This window comes from Camelina sativa, chromosome 15 (genome assembly GCF_000633955.1).
Source record: "Camelina sativa cultivar DH55 chromosome 15, Cs, whole genome shotgun sequence".
NCBI classification, from domain to species: domain Eukaryota; kingdom Viridiplantae; phylum Streptophyta; class Magnoliopsida; order Brassicales; family Brassicaceae; genus Camelina; species Camelina sativa.
Window position 1 is genome coordinate 21196368 of NC_025699.1, and position 15638 is coordinate 21212005.

General features: G+C 40.3%; 2 protein-coding genes across 2 annotated transcripts; both read right to left on the bottom strand.

Moving 5' to 3' along the window:
- On the bottom strand, positions 10899-12662 carry LOC104747269 (ammonium transporter 1 member 2-like). Its single transcript, XM_010468878.2, has one exon. It carries the CDS (start codon positions 12618-12620, stop codon positions 11154-11156), a length of 1467 nt encoding a protein of 488 aa, XP_010467180.1. The 5' UTR covers positions 12621-12662; the 3' UTR covers positions 10899-11153.
- On the bottom strand, positions 13473-14748 carry LOC104748653 (ammonium transporter 1 member 2-like). Its single transcript, XM_010470260.2, has one exon. The coding sequence runs from the start codon at positions 14679-14681 to the stop codon at positions 13473-13475; it is 1209 nt and encodes a 402-aa protein (XP_010468562.1). The 5' UTR covers positions 14682-14748.

Sequence of the window (15638 nt, forward strand, 5' to 3'; positions counted from 1 at the left end):
AAATGGGATGTCTATGGAGGGCCTCTAAGTCACGTTTGGTTAATCAGATTAGGAAAGCTCCGAACAACGTAGAAAGAATGAAGCTGCGACCAGACAATGTTCTTACGCTAGAGTGGAGGAAGTTTGTCAAAGAGAAGACTAGTCAAGAGTTTAAGGTACTAACTTGTACTTAATTAATCTTCCACATAGAGTGTGCTAATTCTTTTATATAGGCTGTTAGTGATTCATACAAGGAAAGAAGACGTAACCAGATTCCTCACACATGTAGCCGTAAAGGAATGGTTAGATTGGCCGAAGATTTAGTAAGTGTCAGTTAGTGATTATCAATATATTTTGTCCACCAGTTTTGACAATGGTTTCTTAATATCACTGAATGTGTGTTATAATTACGCAGAGAAAAGAGAGCACAGATGAAGTGACTAGACTGAATGTGTGGGTCAAGTCACGAACTAAAAACGATGGGACAGCAGTGAACACGGATGCTGCTGCAAAGATTGTAAGTCATTTATTTTGTGATCCTCTCTTCTATGTTTTTCATTATAATTTACCTCTATAAACATAAGTCCGACATTTAATAGGAAATGGCAAATGAGTTCGTTCTGTCTGATGCTCCATCATCATCATCATCAAACCCAAAAGAAGACACTCTTGCTCAGATATTGCGACCTGACAATCCTGGACGCCTGAGGGCAATGGGTAGAGGAATGAGTATGTCCAAACTTGCTTGTTTCCAGATGAAAAGCAAGTATGTGACTCAAATGCAACAGAGCCATATTCAGTTGCAGCAGCAGGTCAATGAATTACAAGATGCTCTTGCGAAACTGAATAGTCCTGTAAGTCTGGAAATTCATATCATTGGATTAATGGTCTAAGAAAATGGTAACTAATTACATTCCTTCTCATTTTCTAGCGTCAATTTTTGGAAGTTGGTGAACATTCAACGCCAAGAGTAAGTGTTAATATATAATGAGATTTGTTGAGGTTGTTCACTGAATGGTTAACAGATTCTAACTATTATTTACATTTGTAAAGTGTAAACCAAATACCGCAGCCTAAGTGCATTCTATATGATTGGTCTGGCTCTAAATTTAAAGTAGCCGAAGGTTGTATTCTGTCTTTTGATCACATGGACTTCGTCAACAATGTATCATTGGGCCCTAATTCAGTGAAGGTGTTGGTTGAGACGGTTTTTCAAGAAGATGCATTTCTTTGGAGACCTGCGGCAAATATGTTTAGTATTGGTCAAGCTGTAGGAGAAACTATTGCGTGGCCTCAGGATTGTGTTGAGGCTATTGAGCAGGAGTTAGGACCAGAAGACATTCCGCCTAAGGTAATGTTTTCTTAATCTGATTGATTGTACTTAGGATTTGATCTCTATGTTTTAGTGTTCTTAAATCTAGTAATATTTTCTATATTGGAATAATTTTGTTTAACAGAGCCCAAATATAACTTCCATGAACAAGTGCAAACTTCTACATTGGCTATCAAATGATGATAAACCTATTGCTGAAGGCCGTTGGCAGACTCGTGATCCCAAAGCTTTGGTGAATGGCCTTCCTCTTGGACCAAATTCCATTAAAGTTTTTGTCGATGCGGTTAATGAACCTGAGACATTTCTTTGGCGGCCAACAGAAGAACTCTCAAATCTTCATGACTCTTTGAAGTCGTTTGTAGCATGGCCATTCAACAGAGTTTTAATCGAAGATTTAAGTACAGAGGCACCAGCTACAGCATCTCCTCGCATGCAGTCACAAGGACTCACTCCAGCAGCTCCTGTGAAGAGTTCAAAACCACTTACACAATCTCCTTCAAGTTCATCTCAGCAGGTAAATTTCAACGTTTTCTTACTTATAAAATATGTTAGCACTGATGCCTTTGGTAAACGTTGCATATTATTTATACTATGCAGCACACTTCTCCGAAACGGATTGTCAAGGAGGATCAGAAGTGCAGACTGCTGGACATTACCGGTAAGAATAGGGTTGTTGCAGAAGGACGCTGGTCTTCAAAAACCCCAGAGCAGTTAGTGCATTTTATTCCCTTGGGTCATAATGCAGTTCGTGTGTGGATTGATGTAGTCAAGGTGCCTGATGCGAAGGTTTGGAGGCCTAATTCTGCTATTGAGTGTATGGAGGATGCTATTGGTACCACTATAGCATGGCATGAAGAAAAAGTTGTCATCATTTGATGTCGACTAAGAACCGTATGATTTTCTACTTTCGTTGTTCTGGCAAATGCATGAGACTTTTGTTCTTTGTTTGGGATTTATGGAATTGGATCGTATGCTCATTTTGTATCATAACAATGTTTGATATTTTCTATTCTAGAATACAATTTCAGCTTTATCACAGGTTACTTTCAAACTGTAACTTCATTTGAATATGCTGTATAAAAAACGGTTAATAGTAATCAGAAACCAAACGTAATAGTAGGCAGATGAAGTCATTGTATACAACTTAGTAGCACATAATAAAAGCTACAACTCCGATACAAATAGCTCAACACCGATGTTAAGATAACTAATCAAATGGCATTAACATAGAGCTACTACAAAATAAAATCATAGCAACAACAGATAGCTACGTTTACCGTACATATAGCAGACATAAAGTACTATTATATACTTAAATATAGCACTATATATATGTTATTAGAAATTATAATATAGCACATGGTATATGCTATTACAGGATACCCTACGATAGCACAAGCCCAAAAATGCTATCGTATATAGCCCCCCTATTATAGCGTCTCGTTTAATAACGTTCATGAAAACGCTATAATAACCATATCATAGCGTTAATCGTATGCTATCAATACCCATATTTGTTGTAGTGGGACCAGCAGCTGCAGGAAAGAGACACCGCGTTGGGTTTGATCAAGGAACACTTACACAAGGCTCAACAGCGGATGAAAACACAGGCTGATGCTCATCGCAGAGAGATAGAGTTTCAAGTGGGTGCAGTGGCGGACCCACGTTAAGGGTTGTGGTGGCAGCTGTCACCAGTAAAATACAAAAATTTTAAAAATTTACACTATGCATAAATTATTCATTGGCAAAATGGTTTGTGAACAAGGTTAAAATGTGTAAGGTCAAAGGTTCAATAGCATCTTGTGACAATCTGCCCCCATTAAATTTTTTGGCTGGGTCCGCCCCTGAGTGGGTGATCAGGTTTTTCTCAAGATGCGACCCTTTCGTCTTCGCTCATTAGCCAGGAGAACAAATGAGAAGCTCACAGCTCGTTTCTATGGTCCCTATCGAGTAGAAGCACGTGTAGGAGTTGTTGCTTACCGCCTCAAACTACCGCAGGAAGCTAAGATACATCCTACATTCCACGTATCCCAGTTGAAGAAGGCAGTAGGAGATCGGGTGGTTTCTTCCTCCATTCCGAGTCAACTGACTGAAGATGCGGTCCTCGAGGCTGAGCCAGACAAGGTACTGGGAGCACGCATTAACCCCCGTTCAGGACAAGCAGAGGTTCTTATCAAGTGGAAGGGTCTTCCTGACTATGAGTGTTCGTGGGAGTGGGTTACCACAATCAAAGGGCAATTTCCACTCTTCAACCTTGAGGACAAGGTGAATTTCAAAGAGGGGGGGGGGGGAATGATACGTTTGAGAATCAGCACCCTCCCATTCTCTATCGTTACCAAAGGAGGAAGAGAAGCCCAACAAGTGGCTAGGAGTCCAACAACAGAGATCCAGTAGGTCCAAGAGGAAGTAGTAGGCCTATTGGGCAGGGGGTGTAAGTTTAATATCAATAATGTCACTGTCCTACGGTAAAGTGGCCACAACGGCTCTTTGGTGTAGAGACAAGGAATCAGTAGGGTTTAGTAGTAGTACTTAAAGGGTAGGAGGGGTAATAGGGTAGGTATCCAATATCAGAATACTTTTGTAAGGGGAGGGGAGAGACTCCGAGCATTTCTCTCAAACTTGTCTCGTTTGTCTTATAATAAAAGAAGCATTTGTCTTATTCAGTGTCTTACTCTCAGTTCTCTATCATAAATGTATAAGAAGCTTGGTGTGGTGAATATATTATTTTACTTGAGTTTGCTTCTCTTGAACCTTTGACATTATTACATCTCCATTTAAGGTTTTGAATTGTTGGTTCTGGTTTGAATTTGAGCAGATGAGGTTGTCTTCAGTAAACAGCTAATCGGAATCTTGTGGATTTAGAAACATAAAATCTGTTTTGGTTTTGAAGCACTGGCCTCTGGTTGTCAACTTCACTTTTACCAATGGTTTCCAATTTTTGAAACCTTAACCTTTTGTACTTTGACGCTTGATTCTTCTTCTCTGTCTCTGCATCCCTTTTGCAGGTCTTTTCTCTGATTTTCAGTTTTCTCCAGGTTGTCTCTTTTGATCACCCTCTTGATCAGTTTGGTTCCTTGACCACATCTTCTGTTTCTCTACTCTTGTCTCCTTTCTTGTTTGTTTCCGAACTTTTCTGGTTCTTAACTTCACTTACTGATCTTAGCTTCACAGCTTCAGTTTCTGACTCTTTTTGATTGTTTCTTCCACTTGTTGACTTGTTTCTATCAGCTCCATCTTCATTCATCTCTTTCTTATGATCCACAGGTGATGACTTATCCTGATTTGCAGCAATAGCAAGCCAACTCCTTGACGACCTGAAAAGGCGATTTCCTTTGATGCCATCATTGTAGATTCTTCGTTTGTGCGCCACTTGAGGTAAAAGCTCTTCTTGATCGTAGATATCTCAGCTATCTTCCTCCTACTGGATCATAAATAATACAGCCCCCTTTGGTTAAAAGTAACTTCATATCTATTTGCGATCATCTGAGAAACACTTAATAGATTTTTGGCAATCTTAGGAACCAGAAGAACATCTCTGATGAGTCTCTTGCCCTTCTTTGTTGTGACTTCAGTGTCTTCCTTTCTTATAGTCGTCTAAACAGCTTTATTACATAGATGTATAGGAACATTGTAATTTGTGTCGAGGTTAGTGAATAGTTTCTCACCTGAAGTCATATGATTTGTGCAGCCACTGTCAATGAGCCAGACGTTCTCTTCAAGAGTTTCTTGACCTTCTTGTCTTGGTGTGAACATATGATAGTCTTCTTCTTCTTTATTATTTTCTTTAATGGCATGAGTTTGTTCTCCATTTTTGTTTTTGCAATCTTTCACTAGATGTCCTGCTTTGCGACAGTGGATGCAAGTTCTCTCCGTTTCTTTCGTAGTTAGGCCTGATTCTACTATTAGTTAAGTGGAACGAACAGAATCGATGAAGATGGTAGAGAAAAGAGGAAGAAGATGAGAATGGAAATGATGATTTCTGTTATTCACAATTAATGTATGATACAGAGATTATATACAAGTAAAGTCTATCCGGTACAAACCGGTTATTTACATAACCCATATTAAACCATTGTATATCTAATATTCCCCCTCAAGATGGAGTGTATATGTTAATAACACCCATCTTGCGAATGAGTCTCAAGAACTGTGGAGTAAACAATGGTTTAGTGAACACATCAGCGAGCTGGTGTTTAGTGTCCACATGAAGTGTATTGATAATCCCCAACTGAACCTTTTCCCTCACAATGTGACAATCCATTTCCAGATGTTTGGTCCGTTCATGGAAGACCGAATTGTTAGCTATATAGAGAGCAGCTGTGTTATCACATTAAAGTGTAGAAGCTTCAGACATATCAACCCATAAATCAACCATAAGCTTCCTTATCCAAAGAATTTCTTTCACTGCTGCACCCATAGATCGATATTCAGACTCCGCAGAGGACATGGAGATTGTGTCTTGTTTATTTGACTTCCAAGAGACCAATGATGGACCAAGAAAAGTACAAATGCCAGAAACGGAACGCCTGCTATCCGTGTCTCGACCCTAGTCCGCGTCTGCAAAAGCTTTCAGCCGAAAATCAGAGGTAGCAGAGTAAAACATACCTTGACCAACTGTGCCTTTAAGGTAATGTAAAACCTTATATGCAGCAGTCAGATGAGGTTGTCTCGGAGCTGATGTGAACTGGCAAAGCTTATGGACTGCAAAAGTGATGTCAGGTCGAGTAAAAGTCAGGTACATGATTTTTCCAATCAGTCGGCGATACTGTTTCACATTTGTCAACAATTTCCCAGTTTCTCCATTCAATACATCACTAGGATCCATGGGAATAGGAGATGGACAGCATCCTAAGAGACCAGTTTCATCCAACAAGTCAAGAACATATTTCCTCTGACAAATAGAAATACCTGCAGAAGTTCTTGCAACCTCAAGCCCCAAAAAATATTTAAGAGGACCCAATTCTCTCAGCTTAAACGTTTCCTTCAAGGCAGCAGTAAGAGAGGCAGTGGCGAGAGAAGAACTACTAGCAATGATAATATCATCTACATACACCAAGACTGCCATATCAACATCTCCTGACTGCCTTGTGAAAAGGGTATCATCACCAGAACCACCCTTGAAACCCAAAGAGAGTAAAGACTGAGAGAATTTGAGAAACCATTGCCTTGATGCTTGCTTTAAACAATATATAGACTTTTGGAGTTTACAAACAGCATTTGGTGGAAAAGATTCCCCCTGTTTTGGTGTATAACCAGGTGGTAGAACCATATAAATCTCTTCCTTCAAGTCTCCATTAAGAAAAGCGTTAGAAACATCCAGCTGATCTAAAAACCACTTTCTGGGAGCTGCAACCGCAAGAAGAAACTTGACTGTGGCCATTCTTGCAACTGGAGAGAAAGTTTCCACATAGTCAAGACCCTCTCTTTGAGTATATCCCTTGGCTACTAAGCGAGCCTTGTAACGCTTAAGACTGCCATCGGCATAGAGTTTCACCGTATACACCCATTTACATCCGACAGGCTTTTTACCTGGAGGCAAAGAACATATGAACCATGTGTTTGTCCTTTCCATAGCCCCTATCTCAGTATCCATAGCATCACAAAATTCCTTAATCTTACTAGCTTGATGATAACTAGTAGGAGTAGGATATTTTGTCAAAGCATTGACATAAGCACAAAAAGGATCTGATAGATTGGAATAAGATAAAACCTGTGAGATAGAATAAACTGTAGATTCTTGTAAAGAGTTGCATTGATAATCTTGAAGATAACCCGGAGGTCGTGAAACTCGTTTTCTTGGAATTATCTCATCAATCTTAGTCACTGATTCCCCCTCACTTACAGTGCCAGAAGACTCTCCTCTATCGTCAACGCGTGTACACAAATGGGGAAAGAATCGTGTGGCGTCATTGGTGGGTTGTGTGTTCTGAAAAGGGAAGATATCTTCAAAGAATTTTACATTCCTGGAGATAAAAACAGCATTGCTCTCAATATCCATCAGTTTGTAACCTTTATAACCTGCTGGATATCCCAAAAACACACAAGCTCTGGCTCTATCTTCAAACTTTGTTCTCTGTTTCGGAGAAGTTCTTGCGTAACATAGACAACCGAAGGTTCTTAAATCGGTGTACTCTGGTGTCTTACTTGTGAGCTTCTCAAACGGTGTTTGGTTGTCTAATAGTGGTGAAGGTGTTTTGTTGATAAGAAACACGACAGTCAAAATACAATCTCCCCATAACGATAAAGGAAGGTTAGACTGGAAAAGGAGAGCACGAGCAACATTCAGAATGTGTTGGTGCTTCCTTTCAACAACGGAGTTCTGCTCTGGAGTTTCTGGACAAGAATGGTAAGCTACGATCCCTTTATTGCGATAAAGATCAGTAAACTTTAGCTCCGGAGCATTATCCGACCTTACACTGCGAACCTTCTTATCAAACTGAGTCTCCACCATTTGTAAGAAATCAGGAAAAACTTTCAACACATCACTCTTCAATTTGAGTAAGTAAATCCAAGTTACTCTGCTGTGATCATCTACTATTGTCAAAAAATATTTAAACCCTTCCACTGTTGGTTCTGAAAACGGTCCCCAAACATCGATATGTAACAGATCGAAAGGTGCAGAACAAAAGTTGTTTCTACTAGAATATGGCAATTTCTTCTGTTTTGCTCTTTGACAAATATCACAATGTATAACCCCTTTATTCCTTTGTTTAGAAATACCAAGAACGTCTGTAAGCATATCAATCCGAGAAAAAGAAGTGTGACCAAGTCTCTTATGCCAAACAGCAGAATCTATTACAGCATTCAAACTACAAGAAGATAGTTGTCTTGAATCTGCAGGGTCTTCAACGTCCAACATGTAAAGATTAGCAATCCTTCTACCTCTTCCAATCGTCAATCCCCTGATAGGATCCTGTATCAGGCAAGAACTAGGATCAAAGATAACACAAGAACCAAGGTCTGTAGTCAACAAACTGATCAAAGATAACACGAGAACCAAGGTCTGTAGTCAACAAACTTATACTGAGAAGATTTAGCCTGAAATCTGGTATATACAGAACATTCCTCAAATTGATAGAACCATTGATCACCACTGTACCAATACCAACTACCATAACTAAACTGCCATTGGGAAGATTAACATGCTGACGAATAGACATATCAAGATCACCAAATAAACTCCTATCATGACTGACATGATGAGTAACACCAGAATCAATAATCCATGATCTTTTATTTGCCACACATTGAGCAACAGTCAATATTCCAATAAAGCAATAGGTAGGATTAGAGAAGAGAATACCAGAAGGTGAAGCTTCATTCGTTGATTTTGGTGTGGTCGGAGAGGTGGACTGAGGAACAAGGTGAGAGCTGAAATACGCAATGAAGTTCTGCAACTGATCTTTAGACAAGTTCCCAATCAAACTCTCCAAACCATCGGATTTCTTGTCAGAAACACCAATCGTACCAGAAACTTGGGCTGTAACAGCAGGGGACATACTAGACGATTGAGAAGATTGAGAAGAAGCAAATTGTTGCTTCCTAGGCTTCCATCCAGGTGGATAACCATGTAGCTTGTAACAACGGTCCACAACATGGCCAGTAAAACCACAATGAGAGCAAATTGGTTTATCCTTCTTATGAGACTGATATGCAGAATTAACAGATCCAGCAGAGGTGTGAGGAACCGTGACATTCATCACTCCAGGATGTGGCACAACATTCCCAACCTGAAAAGCAGCTGGTACAACACTCACACCAAATTGTCTCTGACTATCATCTTGATCTAAGATGTTGTAAACTTCAGCAATATCAGGTAGAGGCTTCTTCATGATGATTTGACCCCTGATGATAGAGTAAGACTCGTTTAAACAAGCCAAAAACTTAATGAGTCGTCCTCTATCAACCTTCGCTTGAAAATTGTGTTTGCTCACACAGTTGAAAGAACGACAACACAAACATGATTCAGTAGGTTCACTGCCGTCAAGTTGATCCCATAGAGTTTTCAAAGCAGTGTAATAGCTTGACAAATCCATGGAACCCTGACGCAGATCTTGAATCTGCTGAATCAAATGAAAGGTTCTCGGCAAGTTTGTCATATGAAATCTATTGTGCAGATCTTTCCATATAATAGTAGCATCATCAAAGTTCAAAATACTACCATAGATCTGCTTAGAAACAGCATTCAACATCCACGATTTGACCATACTGTTGCATCTAGACCAGATTCGAAAGATAGGATTACCTTCATCCGGACGAGGTAGAGAACCATCGATGAAAGCGAGTTTGTTCTTTGCATCAAGAGCAATCTTTATCGCAGAGCACCAGTGGTTGTAGTTCGTACCATCGAGACGATCTACAACGAGAGAGAGGCCAGGATGATCAGCGCTGTGAAGAAAAAACGGTGAGTGTGGGCTATCCACAGTATCGATCTCAGAACCGGAAGTGATCGGAACACCCAGAGTTGGATCTGCCAGAATCGAAGAGAAAGAGCTCATCGGAGCTTTTGATTTTGAAGCAGAACTCCCAGCACCGGTGGATTTACCCTGACGACGAGTACTTTTCCGGATCGGAACTCCCATATCGACACAAACGAGCACACAACAAATCACCAACAATAAAACGATCAGAGTAAAAAGAAAACAAAATCTGAGCTAAGCGTATAGCTCTGATACCATATTAGTTAAGTGGAACGAACAGAATCGATGAAGATGGTAGAGAAAAGAGGAAGAAGATGAGAATGGAAATGATGATTTCTGTTATTCACAATTAATGTATGATACAGAGATTATATACAAGTAAAGTCTATCCGGTACAAACCGGTTATTTACATAACCCATATTAAACCATTGTATATCTAATATCTACCATTCTTGAGCCAGAACACTTTTTCATTCTGATTGTCTCTTTTGCAGAAACCAAACCACGTATTTTCTCTGTAACTCGTTTTACCTATGTTTGTTTGCTCTTGTTTTCTAGATTCATACTCCTGAAACGTGCATGGAAAGCTCCTTCACCTTCTCCTTTATTATCTAAGAAGAATTTCTTCTCATGGGCCTCCAAAGATCCAACCAACTCAGCATAGGTAACAGTTTTGAAATCCTTAGCTTCTTCTGTAAGTGAGGATTTTATGCCTCTAGTATTGGTGTCGGGCAATTTATAGACTGGGAAGCGTCTGTGAGGATGTTGATAAATGCTAACAATGTGACAGTCATTTAACTCCACAATTACCAAAGCAAGAACAAATGGTTTCAATGCTTGAAATGATTCGAAGGCAGGTTATGCAGCAGAGAGAAAGAGGAAAGCAAATAATCTCAGTCACGTAAAGTTTCTCTTTATGGTAGTAAGATTTTGGCTTAATGGTGTAAGATTTGGACTGGTACACATGGATAATTTGATGTTGATATTTTATGCACAGAACCTAGTTCTTCTTCTTCTTAGTGGTGTGTGTTTTAAAGAATTTTCTTCAGTCAAAGATAATATTTCCGTTTAAGAATTGTGGCATGTTTGTTCAATCTCCATCAAAAACCCAGAAAATATTCTTTATCCAAATACATTCAAACAAATTCAAAATAATAAATAGAAAACAACGAATCGGGTATATTTGGATCCAAACGGAATTAAACCATATTGTAAGTATTCAAAATAATACAACAAACGGAACCAAACCAATTTCGTTCAATACTTAACACATAAGTTTACAAAAAAACATTAAAGATAAAAAAAAAATGAAAATACGCATGGATAATTTCTTCACCATTTCACTTTTAGCCAGCCACAAGTTATCTCTTCCTAGAACTGCATGAAACACTTTTTTTATTCATTGAATTCTTTCTTCCTATTAAAAACCTTCTCTCCCACCTAAGGCCTGGTCGACTGATCTTCTGGATACCGCATCCTTATCTTCGTAATGATAGGCAAATCCACCATGACTTGTTATATCAATACCAGCCAGCTCTTCCTCCGTAGATATCCTGAGAAGATTGAATCTATGAAGTCCATAAAACAAGGGAACAATTGTTAACGTCACCCACGAGAAGATGACAATGATTTCAACGATCTGTGCTGATAGTAGCTTCCATCCTCCGCCCATCAGCAGTCCGTACGGCCTACTGCCATCGCCCGAATAAACCTCGTTCACAAACTTCTTGGTAGCGAATAATCCGGTGAAGAGTAAGCCCCATGCGCCACAACCACCATGCAGCTGCGCAGCATTAAGAGGGTCGTCAAATTTAAGTTTCTTAGCTAGCTTATCAAGTCCAATCTTGACCAACGCAGCGACAACGCCACACACAATACTAGCCCAAGGATCGACAACAGCGCAGCCTGAGGTGATTGCAACCAGCCCAGTGAGTAGTCCTGAACAAGCGTCAGTGACCTTCCAGTGAGATCCTAAGAAACGTTTAGTGAATAATGTGGTTAATGCCGCTGTGCACCCAGCCAGCGTTGTGGTCACTGCGGTTCGTCCGATGGCACTCCACTGACCATAGTAAGGAAACTGCTGCTCGTAGCTTTGCAAGATAGTTAAGAATGACCCTGCATTATAACCATGCCAACCAAACCATACCAGGAAGGTACCTAACACTACAAGGGGAACATCATGACTATGTACAGTAGAAGCCCTTCTTGATCCATCGAACATTCCGACTCTTGGTCCTTCTATGAAAGATCCCCAAAGACCCGCTATCCCGCCGACCATATGAACCACTCCGGATCCAGCAAAGTCGATTGCACCCGAGCTAAACAAGAGGCTGTTGTGATCTCGTGTTGCACTAGCCCAACCGTTGCTTGACCAAAACCAATGGGAAACTGTGGGATAGACAAAACCAGTTAAATAAAACGAGTACATTAAGTAGGCAATAAACTGTGTACGTTCCGCCATAGAGCCGCTTGTGATTCCCGATGGAGTTATGGCAAAGGTCCACTGGAATAGGAAAAAGCTAAAGTCGTAGCCGGAGGAATCAGGAAAAGAGTTCAAAGCAAAGAAGTTGTGATGATCACCGATAAAACCGTCGGTTGGTCCAAAAGCTATGGCAAATCCAAAAATGAAGTATGAGATAGCACCTATGCAAGCATCCATTATGTTTGTGAGCATGACATTCGTGATGTTTTTGGAACGAATAGAGCCAGCAGTTAGCAAAGCAAAACCGATTTGCATAGTAAAAGAGAAATAGGCAGAGAAGAGAAGGTAAGAAGTATTGATGGCTAATGCTATCTCAGAAAATTTTGAGCAAAGGAAAGTGGAAGCATCTGTCATGTTTATTGAATGAAATGAGGAAGAGAGTATTGAACAAGTTTCACTTGCCATGAATATATGGAAGGAAAAAATTTTGTTGAGACGGCAAGAGAATAGGTGTAATTAATGTATTTGTCAATTGAGCCTTATATAGTGATACTTGAANAAGAGGGTCGTCAAATTTAAGTTTCTTAGCTAGCTTATCAAGTCCAATCTTGACCAACGCAGCGACAACGCCACACACAATACTAGCCCAAGGATCGACAACAGCGCAGCCTGAGGTGATTGCAACCAGCCCAGTGAGTAGTCCTGAACAAGCGTCAGTGACCTTCCAGTGAGATCCTAAGAAACGTTTAGTGAATAATGTGGTTAATGCCGCTGTGCACCCAGCCAGCGTTGTGGTCACTGCGGTTCGTCCGATGGCACTCCACTGACCATAGTAAGGAAACTGCTGCTCGTAGCTTTGCAAGATAGTTAAGAATGACCCTGCATTATAACCATGCCAACCAAACCATACCAGGAAGGTACCTAACACTACAAGGGGAACATCATGACTATGTACAGTAGAAGCCCTTCTTGATCCATCGAACATTCCGACTCTTGGTCCTTCTATGAAAGATCCCCAAAGACCCGCTATCCCGCCGACCATATGAACCACTCCGGATCCAGCAAAGTCGATTGCACCCGAGCTAAACAAGAGGCTGTTGTGATCTCGTGTTGCACTAGCCCAACCGTTGCTTGACCAAAACCAATGGGAAACTGTGGGATAGACAAAACCAGTTAAATAAAACGAGTACATTAAGTAGGCAATAAACTGTGTACGTTCCGCCATAGAGCCGCTTGTGATTCCCGATGGAGTTATGGCAAAGGTCCACTGGAATAGGAAAAAGCTAAAGTCGTAGCCGGAGGAATCAGGAAAAGAGTTCAAAGCAAAGAAGTTGTGATGATCACCGATAAAACCGTNACAAACTTCTTGGTAGCGAATAATCCGGTGAAGAGTAAGCCCCATGCGCCACAACCACCATGCAGCTGCGCAGCATTAAGAGGGTCGTCAAATTTAAGTTTCTTAGCTAGCTTATCAAGTCCAATCTTGACCAACGCAGCGACAACGCCACACACAATACTAGCCCAAGGATCGACAACAGCGCAGCCTGAGGTGATTGCAACCAGCCCAGTGAGTAGTCCTGAACAAGCGTCAGTGACCTTCCAGTGAGATCCTAAGAAACGTTTAGTGAATAATGTGGTTAATGCCGCTGTGCACCCAGCCAGCGTTGTGGTCACTGCGGTTCGTCCGATGGCACTCCACTGACCATAGTAAGGAAACTGCTGCTCGTAGCTTTGCAAGATAGTTAAGAATGACCCTGCATTATAACCATGCCAACCAAACCATACCAGGAAGGTACCTAACACTACAAGGGGAACATCATGACTATGTACAGTAGAAGCCCTTCTTGATCCATCGAACATTCCGACTCTTGGTCCTTCTATGAAAGATCCCCAAAGACCCGCTATCCCGCCGACCATATGAACCACTCCGGATCCAGCAAAGTCGATTGCACCCGAGCTAAACAAGAGGCTGTTGTGATCTCGTGTTGCACTAGCCCAACCGTTGCTTGACCAAAACCAATGGGAAACTGTGGGATAGACAAAACCAGTTAAATAAAACGAGTACATTAAGTAGGCAATAAACTGTGTACGTTCCGCCATAGAGCCGCTTGTGATTCCCGATGGAGTTATGGCAAAGGTCCACTGGAATAGGAAAAAGCTAAAGTCGTAGCCGGAGGAATCAGGAAAAGAGTTCAAAGCAAAGAAGTTGTGATGATCACCGATAAAACCGTCGGTTGGTCCAAAAGCTATGGCAAATCCAAAAATGAAGTATGAGATAGCACCTATGCAAGCATCCATTATGTTTGTGAGCATGACATTCGTGATGTTTTTGGAACGAATAGAGCCAGCAGTTAGCAAAGCAAAACCGATTTGCATAGTAAAAGAGAAATAGGCAGAGAAGAGAAGGTAAGAAGTATTGATGGCTAATGCTATCTCAGAAAATTTTGAGCAAAGGAAAGTGGAAGCATCTGTCATGTTTATTGAATGAAATGAGGAAGAGAGTATTGAACAAGTTTCACTTGCCATGAATATATGGAAGGAAAAAATTTTGTTGAGACGGCAAGAGAATAGGTGTAATTAATGTATTTGTCAATTGAGCCTTATATAGTGATACTTGAAGGAAAAGGAATATTTATAAAGTGTTTTTGCCCAAACTACTTAAGAAGGTATAACATATGTTGAGCACGCTTTATAACAAAATTGACTATCAAATACTCTTGATATACCGTAAAAGAAAAAGGAAAAAAACTAAAACTCTTGAGATATATTTATTCGTGATTATCAATCAACTATCAATCAACTAAACACGTCACTAAGGTTCTGTTTTAGTGGTTTACGAGCCATGAGTACTACTAGTCCTATTAGAGGAGATGCTTTATATTTTATTCATGAGTACTACTAGTCACCGATTGAGATCTCTCACATCACAAGAGTTTAAAGGATTTAAGTTTTGACAAGTAGACAAAAAGGAACGAGTTTAAATCAATGTATAGCTTACCATTACAAATTCACAATTCAGAGCTCTGTTAGATGTCTAAGACATTGAGGACTGGAGTCGTATGTTTCGTGAAGTCGATATTATTAGGTCAGTCTTTTCTTGTCAAGAAAAGCAATGAATTATGCTAAACTATTTAGGGTTTTCAGCTTTTATACAAACTCTAAACAACTAAATCTTCTAGTATCTAATTGGTATTTACTAATAATTACTAAATGTTTTTTTTATAGTTATTAACTTTTAAAGCTTCTAGATGTATTCACAGGGTTTGGTTTACACTTTAAAACAAGCTGGACAGTGGTTACCTGTAGCCTGTAGGCTCTTGTAGGCTGTAGCCGAACCCAAGGTATGTCTCTATCCTCTGTTGAATCCCCAACAGGGCCTGCAGTGAAGTTGGATGTTCTCCTCTGTTGACTTGAGTACCTGAAAAGCCAAAAAACGTGAATGTTCTCCTCTGTTGCCTTGAGTTTATACAAACTCTAAGCTAT